A 26609-nucleotide genomic window follows, 5' to 3' on the forward strand; every position below is an offset into this window, starting at 1 on the left:
ACAGCTTTTCACTGATTATATCATAGTGTTAAAGCCCATTGTGTGCTGCATCCCACTATGAACATACCCCCACAGGACCACTACAGAGCAGGTACTATTTGGTTGGTGGATCATTCTCAGCACTGCAGTGACACTGACATGGCAGTGGTGTGTAAGTGTGTTGTGCTGGTACAAGTGGATCAGACACAGCAGTGCTGCTGGAGGTTTTAAACACCTCAGTGTCACTGCTGGACTGAGAATAGTCCACCAACCAAAAATATCCAGCCAGCAGTGTCCTGTGGGCAGCGTCCCGTGACCACTGATGAAGGACTACAGGATGACTAATACAAACTGTGCAGCAGCAGATGAGCTATCGTCTCTGACTTTACATCTACAAGGTGGACTGACAAGGTAGGAATGTCTAATAGAGTGGACAGTGAGTGGACACAGTGTTTAAAAACTCCAGCAGCACTGCTGTGTCTGATCCACTTGTACCAGCGCAACACACACTAACACATCATTAGAGGTCTTTACAATATCTTTTGGGGGACTAATTTTCAGTGTTGTGCGTGGGAGCGGGCAGGTAACCAGCCCACTGCAACGGTGTATTAGTTATTATAGTAAAACTATTACAATTAATGAAGTCATTCTAAAGAGTTGCAAAGCAACTGATCACATGAACAGCATGCAAATTCTAATCTTACAGAGCCTTCAGTCCAGTGGCCACAGCTGCCAATCCCAGCAAACTTGTATGTTCGCGTATGGTGAAGTTACTTCACAGTGAGTCTGATGACCATGACTGCCATGTCATTTCAGCAGAGAATAATGTATCTGACTATGTCAGATATCGAATGTCGGTGTGCGGGCGGGAACAGGCCAAAATGTTTCGGTTGTGGGTAGGAGCGGGACAAATGATTCCGATTTTTTTCAGAAGCAGGATGAAATCTTGCGCCCCGCCCAGACCTCTAGACGCCACCACCACATCAGTGTCACTGCAGTGCTGAGAATGATCCACCATCCAAATAATACCTGCTCTGAGCTGGTTCTGTGGGGGCCCTAACATTGAAGAACAGGGTAAAAGGGGGCTAACAAAGTATGCGGAGAAACACACCATGGTCTGTTTTTGTTCTGTGATTGTAGAACAACAAAGTGCACCTATATGGTAAATGGAGCCGATTAAATGGGTGCTGAAACAAAGAGATGCTTTTAATGTTTTGGCTGATCAGTGTATACAGTTTGTGACCTTACAATATTTTAATGTTGTTATTATGAGGTCTTTGAGACATTCCCCTTGTATCCCTTTGTATCGCCTGTTTTAGACATCAGTGGATGTTCAAAAAAGGGAATATCTGAATGTCTGGCCTGGTCTACATTAAAGACAGTGGCTGTGGCCAAAACCACATGGTAACGCATGATAGTATGTCAAAGTTGTACACCACAAATAGCAATGCATTCATTAGTACAGCATGCATAGTGTACTGTAAATGCACAGTCAAAGGCACCGTATTGAGGGGTTAGGAAGTTTCTAAGGGCCTGTGACTGACAGGGGCCCTAAAAAACATTAAAACATTAATATTTTTTTCAATATTAAATTATTAACCTATGATCATTAATACAACATTTTAGTTTCAATGTACTTGTCATTTTCTTTTCATGTTTTTGGCAAATGTAAACATTCAGACCGCCAGAGTCCTTAAAGCTGCTAAAGAAACAAACTCACGCTACTCAAACTCAGACTCCCTTGGTGAAAAACATGAAGTCGAAGAGACGACTCCAAGCATTGTGACTCTTAGAGTGCCTTGACAAGACTCGGCCATGACTCCCACACCTGTTGGAGTTGAAGAAACGATTATTTGGAATCGACTTCCCATCACCACTTGCTAGCAGTGAAGTCTGAGTGAAGATGAGTCTCAACCTCGTAATGAAAAATCTGGCTTCCAAAAACAAAAAGGCAGACAGGAGAGAGAACAGTAAGGGCAAAAGTATGTCACTTACTTTTTCACATGAAATGAATTAAAGTGGGTGTAGTCTGTGAATGGTGGAAATTAACCTGTTAGCTTATTCTATCGTGAAATAGGCTACTTCTGTTCTCTTTTGAAGAGTGTTTACATTTGTTTCCTCTTTTAGCCGACATATAATCAAAGGAAGCAAACTTTTAGCAAGAAAAAACTCATTTTTCCCTCCTGCTGCCTGATGCCAGGTCTGACAGATGCAGCTTCAGGCTCAGCAGCCCTCTCTCCCCTTACCCATACCCCTACCAATGAACCAGCCCTGTTTCCCCATCCCCATACCCCTACCAATGAACCAGCCCTGTTTCCCCATCCCCATACCCCTACCAATGGACCAGCCTTGTTTCCCCATCCCCCTACTAATGAACCAGCCCTGTTTCCTCACACCCCTACCAATGAACCAGCCCGGTCTCCCCATCTCCATACCCCTACCAATGAACCAGCCCTATCTCCCCATCCCCATATCCCTACCGAAGAACCAGCCCTGTCTCCTCATCCACCTACCAATGAACCAGCCTTGTCTCCCCATGTCCATACCCCTGCTAATGAACCAGCCCTGTCTTCCAGAACGTGACTGCTGCACTATTTAAGGTGGAACGGGAAAAGTCGAACAAAAAGCTGGCGAATGTCCTGAGAAAATGTTCTCAGAAATGTTACCAGCATTAAAATAGTAATTAGGATATTCTGAGAGCCTAAATCAGTTTATCAGGGGGTCAGCAGTGATATTAAGCTGAGTCTGTTCGATCAGAAAAATGTTAACAGGACAAAACGTATTGGGTTCTGGACATTTTTATTCAACACAGGGGGCGACAGAAGCGGTTTTTCGAAAACTGTATTCATTCTGGCCATAGAGAAATGAAGCTTAGACCCGGAGTTCCCTAATATGGGCATAACGAGGACTACAAAATGACGCACGACTACAGTGGTCTATTCGCCAGCTTCTTTTTCGAACTTTCCCGTTCCACCTTAAATGGTGCAACAGTTACACTGTGGCGCCTCAGGCCGTTTAAGGTGGAACGGGAAAATTCTAATAAGAATCTGAACGGCTGAATTGAGTTTACGCCTTTAAAAAAGCACTTTGTGAGAACACAAACAAACAAAATATTAACTTCTATTCATATTCATTATTGTGTTTTACTTGAGCTAAAAGGTAGCATTTAGTAACTAATTGGTAGCATTTAGTAACCAATTGGTAGCATTTAGTAACTGCCAGGAAGTGTAAGCAATTTAAACCCTGGTGTTTTTTAAATATACAAACACCTGATTGTGCTTTATGTGACTGTAGGTTATCTTTGCATATTTATAGTATCTGTTTTTGTTAACTCTTTTAGTGGCAGTGGACGGACATTCTGCAGAGATAATAACAAAATAATGGAGCCGAAGCACCACCAGGGAGGTACAGGCATACAGTCTTGTAAGTGATGCCTTGAACTTGATTTAAAGGGAATTAAATAAAAATTTGCATTTGAATTATCAAATTATCAAATGAGCCTAGTTGAATGACTTGCAGGCCAGGGGTCTCATTTATCAAACACTCATGCGCACCTTTTACGCATAGAATGATTTATCATTTCGTTTTATGAGCTTGAGAATGCGCAGATGTGGAAGACTACTCCCAACCATGTGCATGCAGAAACCCCTAGTGGTAGAAAAACGGAATCGCGGGGAAACGCACATGTTATCAGCCATTTCAGCATAATTGACAGAATGACTGGCCACTGTTGTGCTCATATACTGTAAAAAAGTGTTTCGTCAGTTCAACCTAAAAACATGATTTAATGTTGTACTAGGCTGTCAAGTAAATACTTTGACTGAAACAAATCAAAGTAAAATTGTACTTCAGATGAACAGATGTTTTTATTTAGGTGTTTTTCTTAATTTACATAATTTATGTCTTGTTTTACTTATTTTGCTTGATTTAATTGCTGTATTGGTATAGACATTTTATGCGTATGTTCTTATTTCTATTTACTGTATTACTGTAATATATTTTGTATATGTCTTACAGGACACCACTGTAAATGAGACCTTGGTCTTAGTAGGCTAACTTGCCCCTGAATAAATAAATAAATAAATAAATAAATAAGTAAGTAAGTAATTAAGTAAATAAGTAAGTAAGTAAGTAAGTAAATAAATAAATAAGTAAATAAATAAATAGACTGATAGGAAGATAGACTTTTGTCAATCCAGTTCTCAAAAAAAATTTGATTTACTTCTGCTGCGTTGCATTTTTTACAGTGTATTGATGAGGTGTAAATAGGTGACAGTTGATGTAGGCTCATAGTGAAGGTACAGACTGATTGTGATGACGTAGACAGAAATGTCGTGCTGTCATGGTGTGAATGAAATTTGGTTGTCAGTTTGCTGAATATTGACCCTCATTTAGAAAAGACATTCATATATGGCTAAATGACGTAGGCTCATAGTGAAGGTACAGACTGATTGTGATGACGCAGACATCACAATTTAGAAAAGACATTCATATATGGCTAAATACACTAAAGTGTTACTGAAAAAAAATGTGACGGTTCACATTTTTTTTCAGTAACACTTTAGTGTATTTAGCCATATATGAATGTCTTTTCTAAATTGTGATGTCTGCGTCATCACAATCAGTCTGTACCTTCACTATGAGCCTACGTCAGCTGTCATCTATTTACACCTCATCAATACACTGTAAAAAATGGAACACGGCAGAAGTAAATCAGATTTTTTTGAGAATTGGATTGACAAAAGTCTATCTATCTACCTATCAGTGTGAATATATGTAGACTTTCAATAGACTGAAAAGACATGCATTAATTATAGGTGTAGATATTTTATTGTAGCCAAGTTGAGTCGTTTTTTAAACATCAGGCATCTTTTCTTTTTGTGTAACCCCTGAACAGTAGATTGTTGTGGGGCAAAGGGGTCAGAACGCACTCTGTTGCAGTGCATGCTGGGGACTGTAGTGCATCTCAGGGTGAAATGGGCTAGTAAGGATAGAAAATTTTGCAGGCCGAATAGGACTGAGTCACGGGCCTGACTTGGCCCCCGAGCCTTGTGTTCGACAAATGGGCACCAAGGGATGCTAGCCATGTTTCTGCACTTACACCGACTACTGCGATTCAGAATTTGACCATTCTTTGCAGCAACACCGTGAAAGCTGTAGCATGGCCCGGCCATTTCTTGCTTAGCCTCAAGCAGGAGACCCCCTTTGTGATGATTAATCAATAATAGACAAGGGTCAGAGACAAACATCTCAAAACAAACAGATAATACTGTTTGAAAAGTAATTCAGTCACAAGTCACTCTGATAATGGACTGAAAGCTTAAGGTGCACCGAGTGAGACAATGTAAAAACCAGAACAGCTTTCTCATCAAAAAGTCTATGTTTATTCAGTTTTTGTGGGCTCCAAGTCTTTGAAATCTTTTGATGCATTTACAGAAGTTAGAACTGTGCAGGTTTACAAATTGACTGTTTTGCATGATCAAAAAAGAGAAACTGTTAGAAACTGTTCTGCACACCTAGACTGATTTTTTTAAATATTTGCAGAAAACTGCTCTCTTAGCCTAATGCAGTGTAGGAAGAACTGAACTCAAATTTCATCTGTTGAGGAATATCAATGCTCTACAATGTGATTACATAGCACCCCCTGCTGGGCTGTGTCATTATTAGCACAGTAAAATGTAAACACCAATACTAATCTGAAAAATGTAAACTCTAGCTTTGCCTCCGCTACCACTGAGTGGAACAAAAAGCAGTGTAAATAATAAATAAGAAGCAATCTTGATGGATTTCTTGAGCAAACAGTGGAAGGTTATTTAAGGAACTCTTGAAACAATGTACATGTATATAGATGAAACAGAATTAATTTTAAATGAAGCATTGTCCAAGCAAAATAAAATATTCTCTTGTATTGTGTCCATTTAGGCTGGTTTCCTCTCAGTAAGCACAGTGGCACTTATTATAATGCTGTTTAACTGCTGTGGACTGTGCTGCAGAATAACTGCTTCAGAATGTTTGCTTAATGTAACATAAGATAAGAAGTGGTGACTCGGCTCAGTGTGAAGCATCAGTGGAAACAAAGACCATATTATTCTTATTCATAGTTGTATTTACAATCCCTTTCCATTACAATTCAACAACCGAACGGAGTTCCCCTTCATCGATGCAGTACTAAAACCAACAACAAAACATATATGTATAATATCCATTTATATGCAATAATATGAATGGACAGTCCCATAAATGTGCTTCCAAAAAGTCAGTCGGTCATATTTATGTGTACCGTTCAATAAAAATTTATTTAGGAAACGTGTAATGTTCAAATCAGCAGACATTTTGAGTGACAGTTTTGAGTGTAATATGCACAGGGGATGTTAAAGTTATCATGTGCGTAATAGTGTATTCTGGCATTGTACCAAGTCAGGAGACCACATGTAAGCCCTCCTTATCAGAGAGAACCAGACAGATGTGAAGAACACACTTTACCACTCACAGCCAATCAGAGGGGTGGTAATCCAGAACTCTCCAATGTTTTGGGCACCAGCCTAGGTGGACACCAAGGGTGTGGCAAAACAAGATAAGCTGTTTATGAAAAATTAGTGTCACTTGCTTGGTTACCACCATGGCTAAACCACCAGACCACTGCAGTTTAAAGAATTAAATCAGTCCCCTGATAACACCTAGAAGGTAGGCCTGGTAAGTTCTTTGTATATTTTCTTTGTATATTTTTAACAACATATAAAGTCTGTATTTTCATTTTAAAATAAGTTCCTTATTTTTGCAAACCAAAGTAGTTCAGACAAATACAATTGTTTCAGTTCACATATTTGTATGTCCATTTGCACAATGTTAAAACCATGCACAAGTTCATATATCATGCCTTTAACCTGTGAACATCCATAACTGAACATTCTCTGAGCTTGCCTGTGCATGAAAATTTTTTTAATGAAATGAACTATATGGTTATAGTTTTTAATTTAACTCATCATATTCAGGATTTATTAAAGAATACCCAAACAAATTTGATAAAGTATGAGAATGTGCAAATTAAAAAATTCTGAGTGCTGTTCAATGTCCATACAAGATAAAGCAATACACCATTTCATCAGTATTAGACCAATCAGAAGTTGTTGGACATGAATGGGTTAAATGTACTCTTTTTTTCTTAACTTGCATCACTTTAGATTGTTTATGTTTAATTAAGATAGTCTGGAATAATAAAAAAAATAATAAAAAATTCACTTGACTAAAATTTGTCACCATAGTTATTGCATCTTATGCAGTCTACCAGTGAAAAGTCCTCCTTCAGGCTATCTAGCAAAAAAACTACAGAAGTATTATAAGTAAACATTCAAATTGTGACTGCAGACCTCTTCAGACCTGTGTTTTCCCTACTGTGTTCTTTATTTCAAAGATGTCAGCTTGAAGTCACATATATGGCAATAATACTTCCCTTTGTGGAATACCTGATTTAGCCTTACAGGGCCATCAGATCAACCAGGTGCCTTGCAGCCATGGCAAAATCCAGGGACTATGGTAAAGTCTGATACTACAGTTTGTACTATATGAAAATACACTTGACAATGTTAATGTTCAGCTTTCTTTAATATTTACTCTACCCATGTTTGTTAGCAGTTCTCTCACTTTAAAGATATTGTAATATTACGGAAAATTTACACAAAACAAAAACATTCTAATGTGACATATTTGTTCTATCTGAATGTTTATGTCCATTAGTTGGAGACTTCCTTGCAGAATTCAAGGAGCAGATCATTGTACGAGCAACACGGGTCAGTGACATCACAGAGGCTGTTGTGTCCGAAAACCTGATCAATGACAGGGCAGCCGGTCGTGTTCAAGCTGCTCACACTGAGCAGGAGGCAATGAGGCTTCTGTTTGAGGCCCTGGAAAGAGAACCTCCTCAACACAGAGTGTCCTTTCATCTGATACTGAGAATGACAGAGCCAGAACTTATTCAAGAGCTAGGTGAGTCTTCCTTAAGGTTAAAAATGACGCCATTATAACAAGTTAGTCAAATGCTTTAAACACAGTTTGTTTAATTACTTTGCAGATAAACTAGTAAGTAAACTAGTAACTAGTAGTATAGCTGTCTGATATCTATATAACTATACATGGTTTAATATCCATGGCTCCAAGGGAATCATAATTTTGCCTTCACTCATGTCCTCTATTCTGTTATCCAACACTTGATTATTGATGTATCCATAAAACAAGTAAAACAGTTTATCCAGCCTAATTTTGTGATCATAATGCAAATTGACAAATAAAGCACAAGATCACAGTGTTGGTGGATGTTGGAGTGGCATTCTTGGTATGTTCGTGACTATAGGCGCAGATGGTAATCTGGTGAACAGTAAAGCACTTATAAAAACATGGTTAGTCATGCTGAAGCGATATCCAATCAAATCTCATTGCCTTTAAAAATGGAATGTGTGCCACTTGTGTGCTTGTGAGTTGTTCTGTTTGTGGGTATTCAAGGACAGATCATGTAAATCGGGTAATTCCTTGTGTGTATGATAATGGTAAATTTGGTGAATGTGTAATTTAATTTGTTCTTTTTTAAACATTCTTTTGATTCTATTATATGATGTTCCTGGTGCACTGACACGTCAACTATCCAACCTATGCTTAAAAGCTATAACTGAGTTGTTTGTTCTTATTTGTTACTGATAAAATAAATCAGCTAAATATATTAGACAAAACAGCCACAAATCCAGGTTGTAGGAAATGGGACAGGCCTTTGCTTAAATCAGGAAAATACCATTTTAGACCTTAGAAATATTGCTATGATTAGGCCATTTCTTTCCCAGAGTGATGAAAAAGTCCATGCATTTCTAACAATTTACACAAAATGCTGCAAGAACAAAATAGAAACAAAAAGTGAAACAAAAACAAAAAGTGCACATCACAGTGACTTTGAAAGAATTGCACTGATTGTGGGTATATTTTAGGATAGCTTTTAAAGTTATTTTACTTGTTTTTAAAGCTTTAAACTGGCACCTGTGTTCCTCACTGGATGTCTGTCTGTTTAGTTCCCACACATGATCCTAGATCTGCAGTTCTGGCTTTCTCCAAATACCATTTGTAAATTACTGAAAAAGTGGAAAGACCTCTTTGTTATTATGCTTCTGAACTGTGGAACTGTGTTACTTTTAACAATGAAGTCAAGCTCACTTTTAAGCATTTTTAGCCGCTACAAGAAAATACTCTAAAAAGTTTATTATTACTGTGTCTGTGTGGGCCACAACAGTACCAAAAGAGCGGGTCCAAGCCCCAAAAAGGCAAGCCATGGGCGCAGATTGGGAAAAACTTCCAAAAGGGAAGACATTTCAGAGGAACGAAGAGTACTCAAAAGGGGAACCCATCCTCCTCTCGTCAACACTGGATAGTCAAGTCAAAGTTCATTTAAGTAGCGCCTTTTGCAACTGGTGTTGTCACAAAGCAGCTTTAACAGAAAAAATCTGGGTCTGAGCCCCCATGAGCGTCAAGAGAAAAAGAGAAAAAGAGAAAAGAGAAAAAGCAGGAGAAGCAAAGTCTGTGATAAAAAATGCAGCAGTGTCATCAGGACGGTCAGTAATGCACAGGTGAGGTTTGCACAGCGTTGTACAGCAGGAAGCTCTATGGTGGTCAAACTGGTCCAGAAGGCTAGCGAGCAGGGGGCACCCGATCAATTCAGATGAAGCAACAGCATCAGACCACACAGGATGGGCATTTATTCAGCTTGACAAAGAAACACTCAGTTTCAGGCAGTTAGTTCTGTTAAGAGAGACTTATTACAGCATACAGTGTTAACAGAGTGCAGCAGGGACTCCGGCAGGCCTGTCTATTACAGCCTGACTAAAAAGGAGAACAGACATGAGAGCTCCCTGAGATGTCAGTGCCCCTCCAACTCCACTGTCAGTAAACTTGAGCAAACACGTGAGAGCAGCGGGACGACAGTACCAACACTCCCAGTTTACCATAATACTTTATGTCCATGAACCCCCAGATCTACACCCTTTATCTAATCGGTCTGTCTGAGTTCTGAACACTGACTGGAAGATTATTCCAAAGCTGGGGGGGCTTTGTATGAAAAGGCTCTACCCCCTGATGTAGCTTTATTAATTCTAGGTACTAGTAGTAAGCCAACACCCTGTGATCCAAGTATGCGCGATGGTTCATAATAAGAGGTAAGTTCACTCAGGTACTGAGGGGCGAGGCCGTTTAGAGCTTTATATGTCAGTTAAAGAATTTTGTGAGGGTGGTCACTCACACCTCATTGCCATCCCATTGATTGAAAACACCTGACTCCTTCAAATTTTCTGCTAATCCTAAAGGTTCACATACATTTGCCACTCACAGATGTGTAATATTGGATCATTTTCCTCAAAAAATAAATGACCAAGTCTAATATTTTTGTCTCATTTGTCATATGTTTCATTTGGTTCTCTTTATCTACTATTAGGACTTGTGTGAAAATCTGTTTTAATATAGAAATATAGAAAATTCTAAAGGGTTCACAAACTTTCAAGCACCTCTGTATGCCATGGCCAGATATCATGCATACCCTATGCATGTGGTTAGGAATCACAGGTTCTAATTGATTCCAACTTCTTCAACAGAATGGCGACAACGGAACAGCAAGCATACTCAGACAGAAGTGGTTCAGTTTTCTGGAGAGAAGAAAAGGGAGGATGATAAGAGTAGACAGAAGGCTGAAACACAGCTTAAGAAAGACTCACTGAAGAGAAGAAGAATGGAGACAAGGCGAGCCATAGAACAGATTGAGAAACTTTGGGAAGGAACAAAACGAGAGAGAAATGAGATTGACAGTATGAGGGAAAGAATCCAGAGACAGCAAGATGAGATTGCCAGGATGACAGTAGAGAGAAGACAGCTGGAAGGAATGTTAGCACAAATGAGGATACAACTGGAACATGTCAATGAAAAGATGCAACAAAACAGGGAGGAGATAAACCGAGAAAAAGACAGGATTGAGCAAATGAGAACTGACCTGCTAGCAGAGAGGAATTCCTTGGAACAAAAACGTGATGAAATTGTCAGAGAGAAACAAAACATAGAAATAATGAAGTATGAGACATTGAGAGCAAAAGAGGAGATGGAGAGTAATCGTGAAGCTACACAGTATGAAATGGAAAGAATGGAGCAAATGAAGACTGTGATACAAAGGCAAATACAGGACATAGAAAAAAAAGTTGAGGAGACCAAACAAGCTAAAGACAAGATGGATCAGCTGAAAGCTGAGCTTGAGGAAGAGAGAAATGATCTAGACAGGAAAAGGGACGATATTAAAAGACAAAGAGAGCAATTTGAACAAATAAAACATGAGATACATAGAGTGAAAGAGGAGATGGAGCAAAGATGGCATGAGACAGAGAAAGAGGATTTGGAACGGAGATCTATAATCCAAAGAGAGAAAGAGGAGCTGACAAATGTGCAAGCTGAAGTTCAGAAAGCAAAAGAAGAGATTGAGAAGAACAAGGAGGAGTCAAAGCGTGAGAAGGACAAAATAAACCAAATGAGAGCAGAAATGCTTAAAGAGAAAAACCTCTTAGAGAAAAGATATCAAGAGACTGTGAGAAAAGAAAAGGAGTTGGAGCAGATTATTCACAAGATTAAAACTGAAAGAGAGGAGTTGGCACTAAATGTAGAGTTGGTAAAACAAGAGTGGAAAAAGGTGGAGCAGGCCAAGGCAGAGTTCCAGTCTCAAATGACATCCATTGAGACCAAGATTGAGGAGATAAAGCGAGCAAATGAAAAACTGGACCGGATGAAACTGGTCATTCATAATGAAAAGGAGGTTCTGGAAAAGCAGAGGGATGATGCACGGAAGGCTAAAGAGGAGATGGAGAAAAGGAGGTATGAGATAATGACAGAAGAGCTGGAGCAAAGAGCTCAGTTGCAGAAAAACAGAGACGAACTGGAGGCGATCAAAAAAGAAATACAGAGAGCTAATGATCTGGAAAGAGCAAGAGTGGAGAGAATGAAAGAGGAGATCATTCGGACAAAGGAGGAGGCTCAACAAGACAGAGAGGCAACTGAACAAATGAAAGCTGAGATAGAGATTGAAAGGGACAACCTTAGAAGAAGACAAGATGAAATACTGAGGGAGAGGCAAGAGCTAGAGAGAATTAGGCATGAGACAGTCAGAGCCAGAGAGGAGATGGAGAAATGCAAGGAAATCACAATAAGGGAAAATGAAAAAATGGAAAAAATGAAGGCTGACATTCAGTCCCAAATAGAGGATATAGAAAAACAGGTTAGAGAGACAACTGAAGCAAAAGAAAACATGGATCAGATGAAAGTGAAATTGGAGGAAGAGAGAGATGAGTTGGAAAGGAAGAGGGACAGTGTCAAAAGAGAAATGGAGCAATGTGAGCTTATTAAATTTGAGATCATTCGAGTGAAAGAGGAAATGGAGAGTAGATGGCGTGAGACTGAGAGAGAAGAACTAGAGATGAGAGAAAAAACACAGCAAGAGAGGGAGAGACTTGAACAACTGAGGGATGAGCTCCAGACAGTCAAAGAGGATACAGAAAAGAGCAAGAAAGAGATATGGAAAGAAAGGGAAAGTCTTGAAATGCTGAAAAGACAAACCGCAGAGGACAGAGATGCTGCAGTCAAAAAGATGGATGAGGTCAAAACAAAATTTGAGGAGTTATCACATGTTAAAAATGAGATAGAAAAAGAGAAAGAAGAGATCAAAAGAGATTGGGAAGTAAGTAATCAAAAGCTGAATGAAATTACACAAATGAGAGATGAGCTACAAAGACAAATGGCAGAAACTGAAAATAAGACTGCTGCAGCCAAGTTAGCCAAAGATGAGGCAGATCAAGCCAAGCTTGCAGCACAGGAAGCGGAGCTGATCTTGAAAAAGCAAAAGGAAGAGATGGAAAAGAGAAGGTATGAGACGGTGAAAGAGGAGCTGGAGCAAAGAGCTGAGATACAAAGAAAGAAGGAGGAACTGGAGCATTTGAATAATGAGATACAAACAGCCCAAACAACATTACAAAAAACAAGACACACTGAAAAAGATAACTTGGAGAAGATTTTGCTAGAAGCACAGGAAGAGAGAATGATTACTGAGCAAATCAAAACTGCACTGCAGAGTGAGATGGTCCTTCAGGAAAGGCGCACAGGCGAGATGGAAAGAGAAAGGCAAGAGCTAGAGAAGCTTCAGTTCCAGATGCAGAAGATGAAGGAGGAGCTGGAAAAGAAGCAGTATGACACTATGAGAGATGATCTGGAGAGGAGGGCTGAGCAGCAGAGAGAAAGGGAAGAGCTTGATAGGATCAGGGCTGAGCTGGAGAGAGACAAAGCAGCCCTACACAGAAGCAGCGAGATGATAAATCAAGATAAAGAAAAGCTGGAGCAGATGATGATAGGAATTCAAGAGCAAAGGGAAGATATAAAAAGAAGACTAGAACATGCCAGACAAGCAGAGGATGGAATAAGACAAATGAGAGAAGAAATTGAGCTTCAAAGAGAACATCTGGAGAGGATTCGTGTGGAGACGGAAAAGGAGAAAGAGCCATATGAAAAAGTGAAGAATGAACTTAACAGATTGAGAGAGGAGATGGAAAGACTTTGGGATGAAGCAGAAAGAGAAGAACAGGAGGAAAGAGAGAAATTTCAGAGAGATAAGGAGGAAATGAATAAGAAGATGGAGGAGATGAACCATGAGATGATGCAGATCCAAGACTTGAAAGTGGAGTTAAAAAGACAGAGGGAGGAGGCAGAGGCAAAACTGGAGAAGGCAAAGAGGGAAATGGATAAACTTGAGCAGCTGAAGGCAGATCTGCAGAGACGCAAAGAGGAGATTGAGAACAAAAATTGCAGAGACTAAGAGTGAGAGGGATGAATTGGAGCAGGTGAGAGCTGAGATACTAAGGCAAAAAGAAGATGTTGAAAACAAAATGCGACTAGCGAAAACAGAGATGGAAAAGATGCAACGAGTCAAGGAAGAAATACAACAACAAAGAGATGAATTGGAAGAAAGGATGCAGAGGGCAAAAAGAGAAATGGAAGAGATGGAGCTCATGAAAAAAGAAATGGACCGGAAGAAAAAAGAGGTTGATCAAAGAATGAAGCAGACCATGAGGAAAAAAGAAGAGATGGACAGAATAAGGATGGAAATACAAAGAGCAAAAGAAGAAATGGAACATAAAAGGGCAGAGACTGAGAAGGAGAGATACGAGATGGAATGTGTTAAAGCCGAGATCCAAAGAGCAAGAGAGGAATTTGAGATTAGGGTAGAAGAGAGAGGTCTAGATCTGGAAGAAAAAGAAGAGATAAATGCTGAGATTATCAGCCTGATTCATCAGATTGAAAGAACCAGAGAAATGATATGGAATACTAAACTTCATATGGAAAACAGGGTGGCAGAAAGTCAACTGGAAGCAGTATACAAAGAGCAGATGAACGCAGAGTTGCAGAGACTCATTGTAGAAGTTGAACAAATCAGAGAGATGCTGCGAAGGGCATAAAAAAGAAATGGAACAAAACAAAGAGGTTATCAGGAGTGAGAAGGACGAGATAAGAATGTTAAAGATCGAGATGCAACGAAGGAGAAGAGACTTGCAATACAGAGAAGAAAAGAATATGAGAGAGCGGGCTGAGTTGGAAGTCATGAGCGCCAAGATACAGCGACAAAAAGAAGAGCTGGAGGAGAGACTAGAGGACATCATACAACAAAATCAGAAGACAGAGCAGATGAAAGAAGAAGTGCAACGGGCTTTGGAGGAAATAGAGCAAGAAAAGGAGGAAATAAGCAGGGCAAAAGAAATGATACTCCAAAGGAAGATCAAGGAAGAGAAGGTAAGCAAATTACAAATTTCTGACAACTGTTTAGTGTCTTTGTCAGTTATTTCATTGATAGTATGAATGGTTATATATAGAAACTTCACAGGAAATGGCAAAAACGTTGTTTACTTTCAATGTAAGTCAATGTAAAGAGTAATGTAAATGTAAAAATTTGAATAGTGACCTAGAAGTAGTGCAAGATCTTAAGTATTTCTTCTTTATTTTACCGGTCATAACTTTTATTTGTTTTAAATTTTTCAAAATGTAGTTCTCATATATATAATGTAGTTCTCATATATATATACATATATATATATATATATATATATATATATATATATATATATCGCTGTTGTCAGAAGAAAACCTTGTATCTCTAAAAAGATAACTTCACAGAAAAAGGAAAAAACCTACTTTACTTTTAATGTAAGTCGGTGGAACCAGATGTTTTTCCAAGTAATTCTGGGTAGTTTCTTTTGGTCCATTCATCATGAAATTTACGCAGAGTGTAAAGGCATTTTCAAATTATGTCAAAAACTGAAAAACAACAAAAATGGAGATACAAGGTTTTCCTTCGACAGCTTTACAAAACACCAGTGTGTAGTCTTTACATTTTCGTATGTTTTATGATGTGAGTTATGCATGCATATTTACACATTGCCAAAATGAAGGAAAGGTCCACTTCTCCAATTCTAATGCTCTGCTTGTGCAACAATGATTAGATGATGTAGAATTTGGATTCAAAATTATATGCTGTGAAAAATGTGCAGAAAGAAATGCAATCAAGCAAACGTTTATCTCAGGTATCCCAAGACGACTACAAAACAGAGAAGTTACAGCCTGGAACAACAGACTACCTTGAAAAACATGAGATGAGAGCTGTTGAAACACTTTCAACTGATCACTATGAAGCTATGATGTCTGATATAGATCAAGAAAGGAATGAACTGGAGCAATACAAAGAAAACATGTTAAAAGAGAAACATGAACTAGAAAGGACAAAGGAAGATGTTCAGATGGCAAGAGATGAAGTTGAAGCAAAGATGGCCAAACTGAAAGAGGAGGAAAAAGAGTTGGAAAAGAAGAAAGTGAGTCTCATAAATATGGAAGAAATACTGCAAACACAGAAAGAGGCCAATGAAAGGGATTTTAATACCATAATCAAAGAGAAGGAAATACTGAATCAAAGGAAGCAAGAGCTTGACAACATGCAAATAAATATAGAAAGACAGAAGAATGAAATGGACCGCACATATAAACCTACAGCGATGGTGACAATGCAGTCTGATATGCAAGTGCAAACTGAAGACTGGGGTAGCATGAGAGAGATACAAATACTGGAGGCAGATAAAAAACACCAGGTCATGATGGCCATGAAAGAGGTGGAGAAAGAAAGAGCAGCTTTAGAGAAGTTTCGTGAAGACATTCTTGATGAACTTGAGCTTAAACAAGCTACAATCCAGAAACAAAAGCAAGAACTAGACACAGACATCCAGTTAAGGAAAGAGGAGAGAGATGAAATAGAAAGGAGAAAAAAGCAATTACACAAAGATATTGACATGATGGAACAAAAGAAAACCAACATGGAAAAACAAATGATGGATATTAGCCTTTACCAAAAAGGTTTACAGAAGGAAAAGGATGTATCTGCACGAGCAGAAATGCTTGGGGATGTAGGTGCTACGTTCACTGACCTTGAGATGCAACAAACTAAGACAAAAGATGATCTGGAAAGGGAAAAGAATGAGTTAGAAATGGCAAAATTAGAAGTAAAGAAAGCATGGGATGACCTTCATGCACAAAATTTAAAAAACAGAGAAAACGAAGCAAGGATAAGAATGGAACTAGAACGAGAAAGAGATGCTCTAAATCAACTAAGTCTCAGTATTGAAACACAGAGACAAGCTATGAAAGATGAACAACATGAACTCAGACTAAGAACGGAAGAACTGGAGGTCCTGCAAAGCGAACTGCACAAAGAGCAGAGAGCAAATGAAGACGCTGTGAAAATGACTATTGCTGAGAAAAGGGAGCTAGAAAAAATGCAGTCTGACATAAATGAACAACAAAAACAACTGACAATTGTCCAGGATATCCAGAAGAGAGAAAAAGATGATCTTGAAAAGATGAAGTCTGAAATTGAAAAGGAAAGCCAAAAACTAAATAGTAGGCTAATTGAGGAATTGAAGAATGAAAGAGCAAAACTTGAAAGTGTGAAGTTAGAACTTAAAAATGTAAAACAAAGGAACATCGAACTGGATACAGATTTAGAACTCCATAAAAAAATGAGGGACACAGATCGGGACTTATTGGAGCAAATGAAATCCCAACTAAAAAGACAATCTGAGGACATTGAGAAGATCAAGCAAGAAACAGAGAATGACAGACTGAAAGTGGAGGAGATGGCCACACAAGTTCAAAAAGAGAGAGAGAATATTGCCAGATTTGCTGAGGAGACCAGGAGGAAGAAAGAAGCTCTAGATGTAATGCGTGTTGAGATACAGAAGCAGAGACAAGAAATTGAGTCAGAGAAAAACATGATTTCTAAAGAAAAAGCTAACATAGAACAAATGAAAATGAACATTGCTAGAGATGAAGTAGATCTTAAAAACCAACTAGTAGATGAAAGACAAAAACTAGAAAACATCCAAAAAGAGATTGACAGTCTTGAGAGCACAAAATTAGATATCTCAAAGCAAGCTGACATGGTGGAAAAAGAAAAGGAACAAATACGACTCAGAAAAGATGGACTTGATCAAAAGCAAGCAGAGATTCGAAAACAACAAAAAGAATTAGATGATATGAAAGACAAGATAACAATGGAAAAAACTCAGCTTGAGGAAAAGAAGGCTGAACTGGTTAAAGCAGAACAAGAGATGAACTATACCAGTGAAACAGTCAGAATGGCAATACATGATCTTGAGAGAGAAAAAGCAGAGTTCATTGGAAAGCAAAAGCAAATAGAAAGCAATCTGAGGGAGGCACTTCAGGAAGAACATAAAAACCTAGATTTTCTGAAGAAAGAGATTTTTGCTGAAAAGGAACTAATTGAACAAAATAAACATGTGTTGGAAAAAGAGAGGGATGACATTAAACAACAAAAATCCCAGCTCAGTGAGAAATTGGTTGAGCTACAACTTCAAAAACAAATCATTGAAGATGAAAAGGATCATTTACAACAGATGAATGAAGAGATACAAAGAAAAGCTGAAAACGTTGAGAAGCTACTTCAAGACAAAGAGAATGAAAAACAGAAGATGGAAGAGACGGCTGCTCAACTTGAAAAAGAGAGAGACGACATTCACTACATTGCCGAAGAGATCAGAAGCAAGAAAGAAGCCTTGGATATGAGGGAGGTTGAAATGCAAAAACAAATACAAGTCATTGAGTTTGATAAAGAAATGATTGATAAGGAAAAGAATGAGTTGAACATAATCAAAAAAGAGGTAAGTAAAACTAAAGAAGATCTTGAAAACCAAATTGCTGAAAATAGAAAAAATCATGAGATGAGCCTGTTAGAGATACAGAAACAGAGAGAAACTCTTAAACAGATGAACCTGAACATTTCCAAACAGGTCAATGATATTGAAAATGAAAAGGAAACACTTAGACTCAGACAAGATGATCTAGAACAACTGCAGGAGGAGACTAAAAACCGACAAAAAGAAACTGATGCCTTGAGAAACACAATCACTGCTGAAAAGAATTTGATTGAAAGGAGGAAGGTAGAAATTGATCAACAAGAAAAAGAAATAAATAACAGTCTTGTTCAGTTCCAAGCAGAAAAGAAGAACTTTTACAGGGAAAAGGCTGAAATAATGAGAGAAACAGAAAAAATGAAGGATGGACTGCAAAAAGAAAGGAAAAATTTAGAGCTTCTGAGGAAAGAAGTACTCAGTGAAAAAGAGTTAACAGAAAAAAACAGGCAGCTGCTGAAGACTGATATGCAACAACAATTAAATTTGGAGAAAGAGTTAGAAAACATAAAGCTCCAGAAGGAAATGATTGAGGATGAGAGGAACCAACTGGAACAAACAAAGGCTGAGCTGCACAGAGAAGCTGAGAACATTGAAAAATTAAAACAAGACACTCAGAAAGAAAGACAGAGAGTAGAAGAAATGACTGCACAACTTCAAAAAGAGAGGGATGATGCTGCAAATCTTTCTGAGGAAGTGAAGAGGAAAGTGGAAGACCTAAATAGGATGCGTGCTGATTTTGAAAAAGAACGAGAGGTACTCAAATCTGAGAAAGACAAGCTCAGAAAGGAAATGCATGATAATGAGAGCTCAAAGATAGAGCTTGAAAAAGCCAGAGAAAATCTAGAAAAACAAATGACTGAACAAGAGGAACAAACTAAAATGATTCTGTCAGACATACAGAAAGAGAGAGAGAAACTTGAGCAGATGAACATGTACATCTCAAGCCAAGCCAAAGATATTGAAAAAGAAAAGGAACAACTGAAACTCAGAAAAGACGAACTGGAACAGATTCAAGTAGAGATTGCAAAACAACAAAAAGAGACGGATGACATGAAAAACAGAATAATGACAGAAAAAGGACAGCTTGAGCAGAAGTGGGATGAACTGAATAAAGAAAAGAAAGAAGTGGATAATATCTTAAAATCTGTTAGTTGAAAAGAGCAATATTGAAAGAGAAAGATCTGAAATTGATGAGCAGAAAACAGCAAATGGAGAGCAAGTTCAGGACTGCATTGAAGACAGAGATGGAAAATGTGGAGCTCCTAAAGAAAGAGTTACTTGATGAAAAAGAAATAATAGAAAAGAGCAAACAGCTGTTAAACAGAGACATGGACGAAGTGGAACAACACAAGGCCAGACTGACCAGAGAGTCAGAGGACATTAAACACAGGAAAGTCATACTTGAGGAGGAGAAGAGCATGTTAGAGAAGATGAAGGTGGATCTAGACAGAGAAGCTGAGAACATGGAGAAAATGAAGCTCGACTCACAGAACGAGAAAGTGAAAGCTGAAGAAATATACACACAGATTCAAAGAGAAAGAAACATTATTGACAGTCTTGCTAAGGAGAACCAAAAGAAGAAAGAAGAGCTGGATGGTTTGCATGCTGAGATAGAAAAGCAAAGAGAAGCTATTAAATTAGATAAAGAGGTGACTGACAAGGAGAAAAGCTGACCTGGAGATAATGAAAGAAGAGGTGAGGAAAAGCAAAGAAGTTCTAGAAAACCAAATTACTGAGGAAAGGAAAAAGAATGAGATGAGCCGGGCAGAAATACGGAAGGAGAGAGACACTGTTGAAAATGAAAAGGAAAGACTAAGACTCAGACAAGATGATCTAGAACGACTGCAGGCAGAAATTATAAAACAACAAAAAGAAATGGATGAGTTGAGGAACACGATCAGTGCTGAAAGGAATCTGCTTGAAAAGAAGAAGGCTGAACTTGATGAACAGGAAAAAGAAATGAACTATATCACTGCTCGATTTCAAGAACAGAAGCACAATTTTGAGACAGAAAAGGCTGAAATTATAGAGAGAAAGAAAGAATGATGGATAAATTCCACAGTGAAAGGGAAAATGTGGAACGTCTGAGGAAGGAAGTGCTCAGTGAAGAGGAGTCATTAGAAAATAAAATAGAGTTTCTGAAGACAGATATGGATGAAATGGAACAAAGCAAATACATTTGGAGAAAGAGTTAGAAAACATAAAGCTCCAGAAAGAAATGATTGAGGATGAGAAAGACCAACTGGAACAGACAAAGGCTGAGCTGCACAGAGAAGCTGAGAACATCGACACATTAAAACAAGAGATGCAGAAAGAAAGACAGAGAGTAGAAGAAATGACTGCCCAACTTCAACAAGAGAGGGATGATGCAGCAAATCTTTCTGAGGAAGTGAAGAGGAAAGTGGAAGACCTAAATAGGATGCGTGCTGATTTTGAAAAAGAACGAGAGGCACTCAAATCTGAGAAAGACAAGCTCAGAATGGAAATGCATGATAAGGAGAGCTCAAAGATAGAGCTTGAAAAAGCCAGAGAAAATCTAGAGAAACAAATGACTGAAAAAGAGGAACAAACTAAAATGATTCTGTCAGACATACAGAAAGAGAGAGAGAAACTTGAGCAGATGAACATTTACATCTCAAGCCAAGCCAAAGATATTGAAAATGAAAAGGAACAACTGAGACTCAGAAAAGACGAACTGGAACAGATACAAGTAGAGATTGCAAAACAGCAAAAAGAGATGGATGACATGAAAAACAGAATAATGACAGAAAAAGGACAGCTTGAGCAGAAGTGGGATGAACTGAATAATGAAAAGAAAGAAGTGGATAATATCTTACAATCTGTTAGGACTGAAAAGAGCAATATTGAAAGAGAAAGATCTGAAATTGATGAGCAAAAACAGCAAATGGAGAGCAAGTTCAGGACTGCATTGAAGAGAGAGATGGAAAATGTGGAGCTCCTAAAGAAAGAGTTACTTGATGAAAAAGAATTAATAGAAAAGAGCAAACAGCTGTTAAACAAAGACATGGACGAAGTGGAACAACACAAGGCCAGACTGACCAGAGAGTCAGAGGACATTAAACACAGGAAAGTCATACTTGAGGAGGAGAAGAGCATGTTAGAGAAGATGAAGGTGGATCTAGACAGAGAAGCTGAGAACATGGAAAAAATGAAGCTTGACTCACAGAATGAGAAAGTGAAAGCTGAAGAAATATACACACAGATTCAAAGAGAAAGAAACATTACTGACAGTCTTGCTGAGGAGAATAAAAAGAAAAAAGAAGAGCTGGATGGTTTGCATGCTGAGATAGAAAAGCAAAGAGAAGCAATTAAATTAGATAAAGAGATGACTGACAAGGAAAAAGCTGACCTGGAGATAATGAAAGAAGAGGTGAGGAAAAGCAAAGAAGTTCTAGAAAACCAAATTACTGAGGAAAGGAAAAAGAATGAGATGAGCCAGGCAGAGATACAGAAGGAGAGAGACACTGTTGAACATGAAAAGGAAAGACTAAGACTCAGACAAGATGATCTAGAACGACTGCAGGCAGAAATTATAAAACAACAAAAAGAAATGGATGAGTTGAGGAACACAATCAGTACTGAAAGGAATCTGCTTGAAAAGAAGAAGGCTGAACTTGATGAACAGGAAAAAGAAATGAACTATATCACTGCTCGATTTCAAGAACAGAAGCACAATTTTGAGACAGAAAAGGCTGAAATTATTAGAGAGAAAGAAAGAATGATGGATAAACTCCACAGTGAAAGGGAAAATGTGGAACTTCTGAGGAAGGAAGTCCTCAGTGAAGAGGAGTCATTAGAAAATAAAAAGAGTTTCTGAAGACAGATATGGATGAAATGGAACAAAGAAAACTACATTTGGAGAAAGAGTTAGAAAACATAAAGCTCCAGAAAGAAATGATTGAGGATGAGAAAGACCAACTGGAACAGACAAAGGCTGAGCTGCACAGAGAAACTGAGAACATCGACACATTAAAACAAGAGATGCAGAAAGAAAGACAGAGAGTAGAAGAAATGACTGCCCAACTTCAAAAGAGAGGGATGATGCAGCAAATCTTTCTGAGGAAGTGAAGAGGAAAGTGGAAGACCTAAATAGGATGCGTGCTGATTTTGAAAAAGAACGAGAGGCACTCAAATCTGAGAAAGACAAGCTCAGAATGGAAATGCATGATTATGAGAGCTCAAAGATAGAGCTTGAAAAAGCCAGAGAAAATCTAGAGAAAACAAATGACTGAAAAAGAGGAACAAACTAAAATGATTCTGTCAGACATACAGAAAGAGAGAGAGAAACTTGAGCAGATGAACATTTACATCTCAAGCCAAGCCAAAGATATTGAAAAAGAAAAGGAACAACTGAAACTCAGAAAAGACGAACTGGAACAGATTCAAGTAGAGATTGCAAAACAGCAAAAAGAGATGGATGACATGAAAAACAGAATAATGACAGAAAAAGGACAGCTTGAGCAGAAGTGGGATGAACTGAATAATGAAAAGAAAGAAGTGGATGATGTCCTAGAATTTGTTAGGACTGAAAAGAGCAATATTGAAAGAGAAAGATCTGAAATTGATGAGCAGAAACAGCAAATGGAGAGCAAGTTCAGGACTGCATTGAAGACAGAGATGGAAAATGTGGAGCTCCTAAAGAAAGAGTTACTTGATGAAAAAGAATTAATAGAAAAGAGCAAACAGCTGTTAAACAAAGACATGGACGAAGTGGAACAACACAAGGCCAGACTGACCAGAGAGTCAGAGGACATTAAACACAGGAAAGTCATACTTGAGGAGGAGAATAGCATGTTAGAGAAGATGAAGGAGGATCTAGACAGAGAAGCTGAGAACATAGAAAAAATGAAGCTTGGCTCACAGAATGAGAAAGTGAAAGCTGAAGAAATATACACACAGATTCAAAGAGAAAGAAACATTACTGACAGTCTTGCTGAGGAGAATAAAAAGAAAAAAGAAGAGCTGGATGGTTTGCATGCTGAGATAGAAAAGCAAAGAGAAGCAATTAAACTAAATAAAGAGATGACTGACAAGGAGAAAGCTAACCTGGAGATAATGAAAGAAGAGGTGAGGAAAAGCAAAGAAGTTCTAGAAAACCAAATAACCGAAGAAAGGAAAAAGAATGAGATGAGCCGGGCAGAAATACAGAAGGAGAGAGACACTGTTGAACATGAAAAGGAAAGACTAAGACTTAGACAAGATGATCTAGAACGACTGCAGGCAGAAATTATAAAACAACAAAAAGAAATGGATGATATGAAAAACAGAATAATGACAGAAAAAGGACAGCTTGAGCAGAAATGGGATGAACTGAATAAAGAAAAGAAAGAAGTGGATGATATCTTAAAATTTGTTCGTGTTGAAAAGAGCAATATTGAAAGAGAAAGATCTGAAATTGATGAGGAGAAACAGCAAATGGAGAGCAAGTTCAGGACTGCATTGAAGACAGAGATGGAAAATGTGGAGCTCCTAAAGAAAGAGTTACTTGATGAAAAAGAAATAATAGAAAAGAGCAAACAGCTGTTAAACAAAGACATAGACGAAGTGGAACAACACAAGGCCAGACTGACCAGAGAGTCAGAGGACATTAAACACAGGAAAGTCATACTTGAGGAGGAGAAGAGCATGTTAGAGAAGATGAAGGTGGATCTAGACAGAGAAGCTGAGAACATGGAGAAAATGAAGCTCAACTCACAGAACGAGAAAGTGAAAGCTGAAGAAATATACACACAGATTCAAAGAGAAAGAAACATTACTGACAGTCTTGCTAAGGAGAACCAAAAGAAGAAAGAAGAGCTGGATGGTTTGCATGCTGAGATTAAACAGCAAAGAGAAGCAATTAAACTAGATAAAGAGGTGATTGACAAGGAGAAAGCTGACCTGGAGATAATGAAAGAAGAGGTGAGGAAAAGTAAAGAAGTTCTAGAAAACCAAATTACTGAGGAAAGGAAAAAGAATGAGATGAGCCGGGCAGAAATACGGAAGGAGAGAGACACTGTTGAACATGAAAAGGAAAGACTAAGACTTAGACAAGATGATCTAGAACAACTTCAAGCAGAAATTATAAAACAACAAAAAGAAATGGATGAGTTGAGGAACACGATCAGTATTGAAAGGAATCTGCTTGAAAAGAAGAAGGCTGAACTTGATAAACAGGAAAAAGAAATGAACTATATCACTGCTCGATTCCAAGAAGAGAAGAACAACCTTGAGAGAGAAAAGGCTGAAATAATGAGAGAGAAAGAAAGAATGATGGATAAACTCCACAGTGAAAGGGAAAATGTGGAACTTCTGAGGAAGGAAGTGCTCAGTGAAGAGGAGTCATTAGAAAATAAAATAGAGTTTCTGAAGACAGATATGGATGAAATGGAACAAAGAAAACTACATTTGGAGAAAGAGTTAGAAAATATAAAGCTCCAGAAAGAAATCATTGAGGATGAGAAAGACCAACTGGAACAGTCAAAGGCTGAGCTGCACAGAGAAGCTGAGAACATCGACACATTAAAACAAGAGATGCAGAAAGAAAGACAGAGAGTAGAAGAAATGACTGCCCAACTTCAACAAGAGAGGGATGATGCAGCAAATCTTTCTGAGGAAGTGAAGAGGAAAGTGGAAGACCTAAATAGGATGCGTGCTGATTTTGAAAAAGAACGAGAGGCACTCAAATCTGAGAAAGACAAGCTCAGAATGGAAATGCTTGATCATGAGAGCTCAAAGATAGAACTTGAAAAAGCCAGAGAAAATCTAGAAAAACAAATGACTGAAAAAGAGGAACAAACTAAAATGATTCTATCAGACATACAGAAAGAGAGAGAGAAACTTGAGCAGATGAACATTTACATCTCAAGCCAAGCCAAAGATATTGAAAATGAAAAGGAACAACTGAGACTCAGAAAAGACGAACTGGAACAGATACAAGTAGAGATTGCAAAACAGCAAAAAGAGATGGATGACATGAAAAACAGAATAATGACAGAAAAAGGACAGCTTGAGCAGAAATGGGATGAACTGAATAATGAAAAGAAAGAAGTGGATAATATCTTACAATCTGTTAGGACTGAAAAGAGCAATATTGAAAGAGAAAGGTCTGAAATTGATGAGGAGAAACAGCAAATGGAGAGCAAGTTCAGGACTGCATTGAAGACAGAGATGGAAAATGTGGAGCTCCTAAAGAAAGAGTTACTTGATGAAAAGGAATTAATAGAAAAGAGCAAACAGCTGTTAAACAGAGACATGGACGAAGTGGAACAACACAAGGCCAGACTGACCAGAGAGTCAGAGGACATTAAACACAGGAAAGACATACTTGAGGAGGAGAAGAGCATGTTAGAGAAGATGAAGGTGGATCTAGACAGAGAAGCTGAGAACATGGAGAAAATGAAGCTCGACTCACAGAACGAGAAAGTGAAAGCTGAAGAAATATACACACAGATTCAAAGAGAAAGAAACATTACTGACAGTCTTGCTAAGGAGAACCAAAAGAAGAAAGAAGAGCTGGATGGTTTGCATGCTGAGATTAAACAGCAAAGAGAAGCAATTAAACTAGATAAAGAGGTGATTGACAAGGAGAAAGCTGACCTGGAGATAATGAAAGAAGAGGTGAGGAAAAGCAAAGAAGTTCTAGAAAACCAAATTACTGAGGAAAGGAAAAAGAATGAGATGAGCCAGGCAGAGATACAGAAGGAGAGAGACACTGTTGAACATGAAAAGGAAAGACTAAGACTCAGACAAGATGATCTAGAACGACTGCAGGCAGAAATTATAAAACAACAAAAAGAAATGGATGAGTTGAGGAACACGATCAGTATTGAAAGGAATCTGCTTGAAAAGAAGAAGGCTGAACTTGATGAACAGGAAAAAGAAATGAACTATATCACTGCTCGATTTCAAGAACAGAAGCACAATTTTGAGACAGAAAAGGCTGAAATTATTAGAGAGAAAGAAAGAATGATGGATAAACTCCACAGTGAAAGGGAAAATGTGGAACTTCTGAGAAAAGAAGTGCTCAGTGATAAGGAGACATTAGAAAATAAAAAAGAGTTTCTGAAGACAGATATGGATGAAATGGAACAAAGCAAATTACATTTGGAGAAAGAGTTAGAAAACATAAAGCTCCAGAAAGAAATGATTGAGGATGAGAAAGACCAACTGGAACAGACAAAGGCTGAGCTGCACAGAGAAGCTGAGAACATCAACAAATTAAAACAAGAGATGCAGAAAGAAAGACAGAGAGTAGAAGAAATGACTGCCCAACTTCAACAAGAGAGGGATGATGCAGCAAATCTTTTGCTGAGGAAGTGAAGAGGAAAG

The 26609-nt window shown here is 38.3% G+C and overlaps 2 protein-coding genes across 2 annotated transcripts; both read left to right on the forward strand.

The window, feature by feature from the left end:
* The first annotated feature begins 6557 nt into the window (after positions 1–6557).
* On the forward strand, positions 6558–26600 carry LOC118804884 (centrosomal protein of 290 kDa-like). Its single transcript, XM_036565498.1, is given in 9 exon segments — positions 6558–6672; positions 7452–7512; positions 7714–7962; positions 10599–13825; positions 13827–14480; positions 14482–14814; positions 15603–19424; positions 20449–21669; positions 22515–26600. Coding segments are annotated over 8 exon segments (13614 nt in total). The 5' UTR covers positions 6558–6672; positions 7452–7490.
* On the forward strand, positions 20459–22323 carry LOC118805451 (trichohyalin-like). Its single transcript, XM_036566239.1, has one exon. The coding sequence runs from the start codon at positions 20497–20499 to the stop codon at positions 22114–22116; it is 1620 nt and encodes a 539-aa protein (XP_036422132.1). The 5' UTR covers positions 20459–20496; the 3' UTR covers positions 22117–22323.
* Positions 26601–26609: the final 9 nt, after the last annotated feature.

This window comes from Colossoma macropomum, unplaced genomic scaffold, assembly GCF_904425465.1.
Source record: "Colossoma macropomum unplaced genomic scaffold, Colossoma_macropomum, whole genome shotgun sequence".
NCBI lineage: Eukaryota > Metazoa > Chordata > Actinopteri > Characiformes > Serrasalmidae > Colossoma > Colossoma macropomum.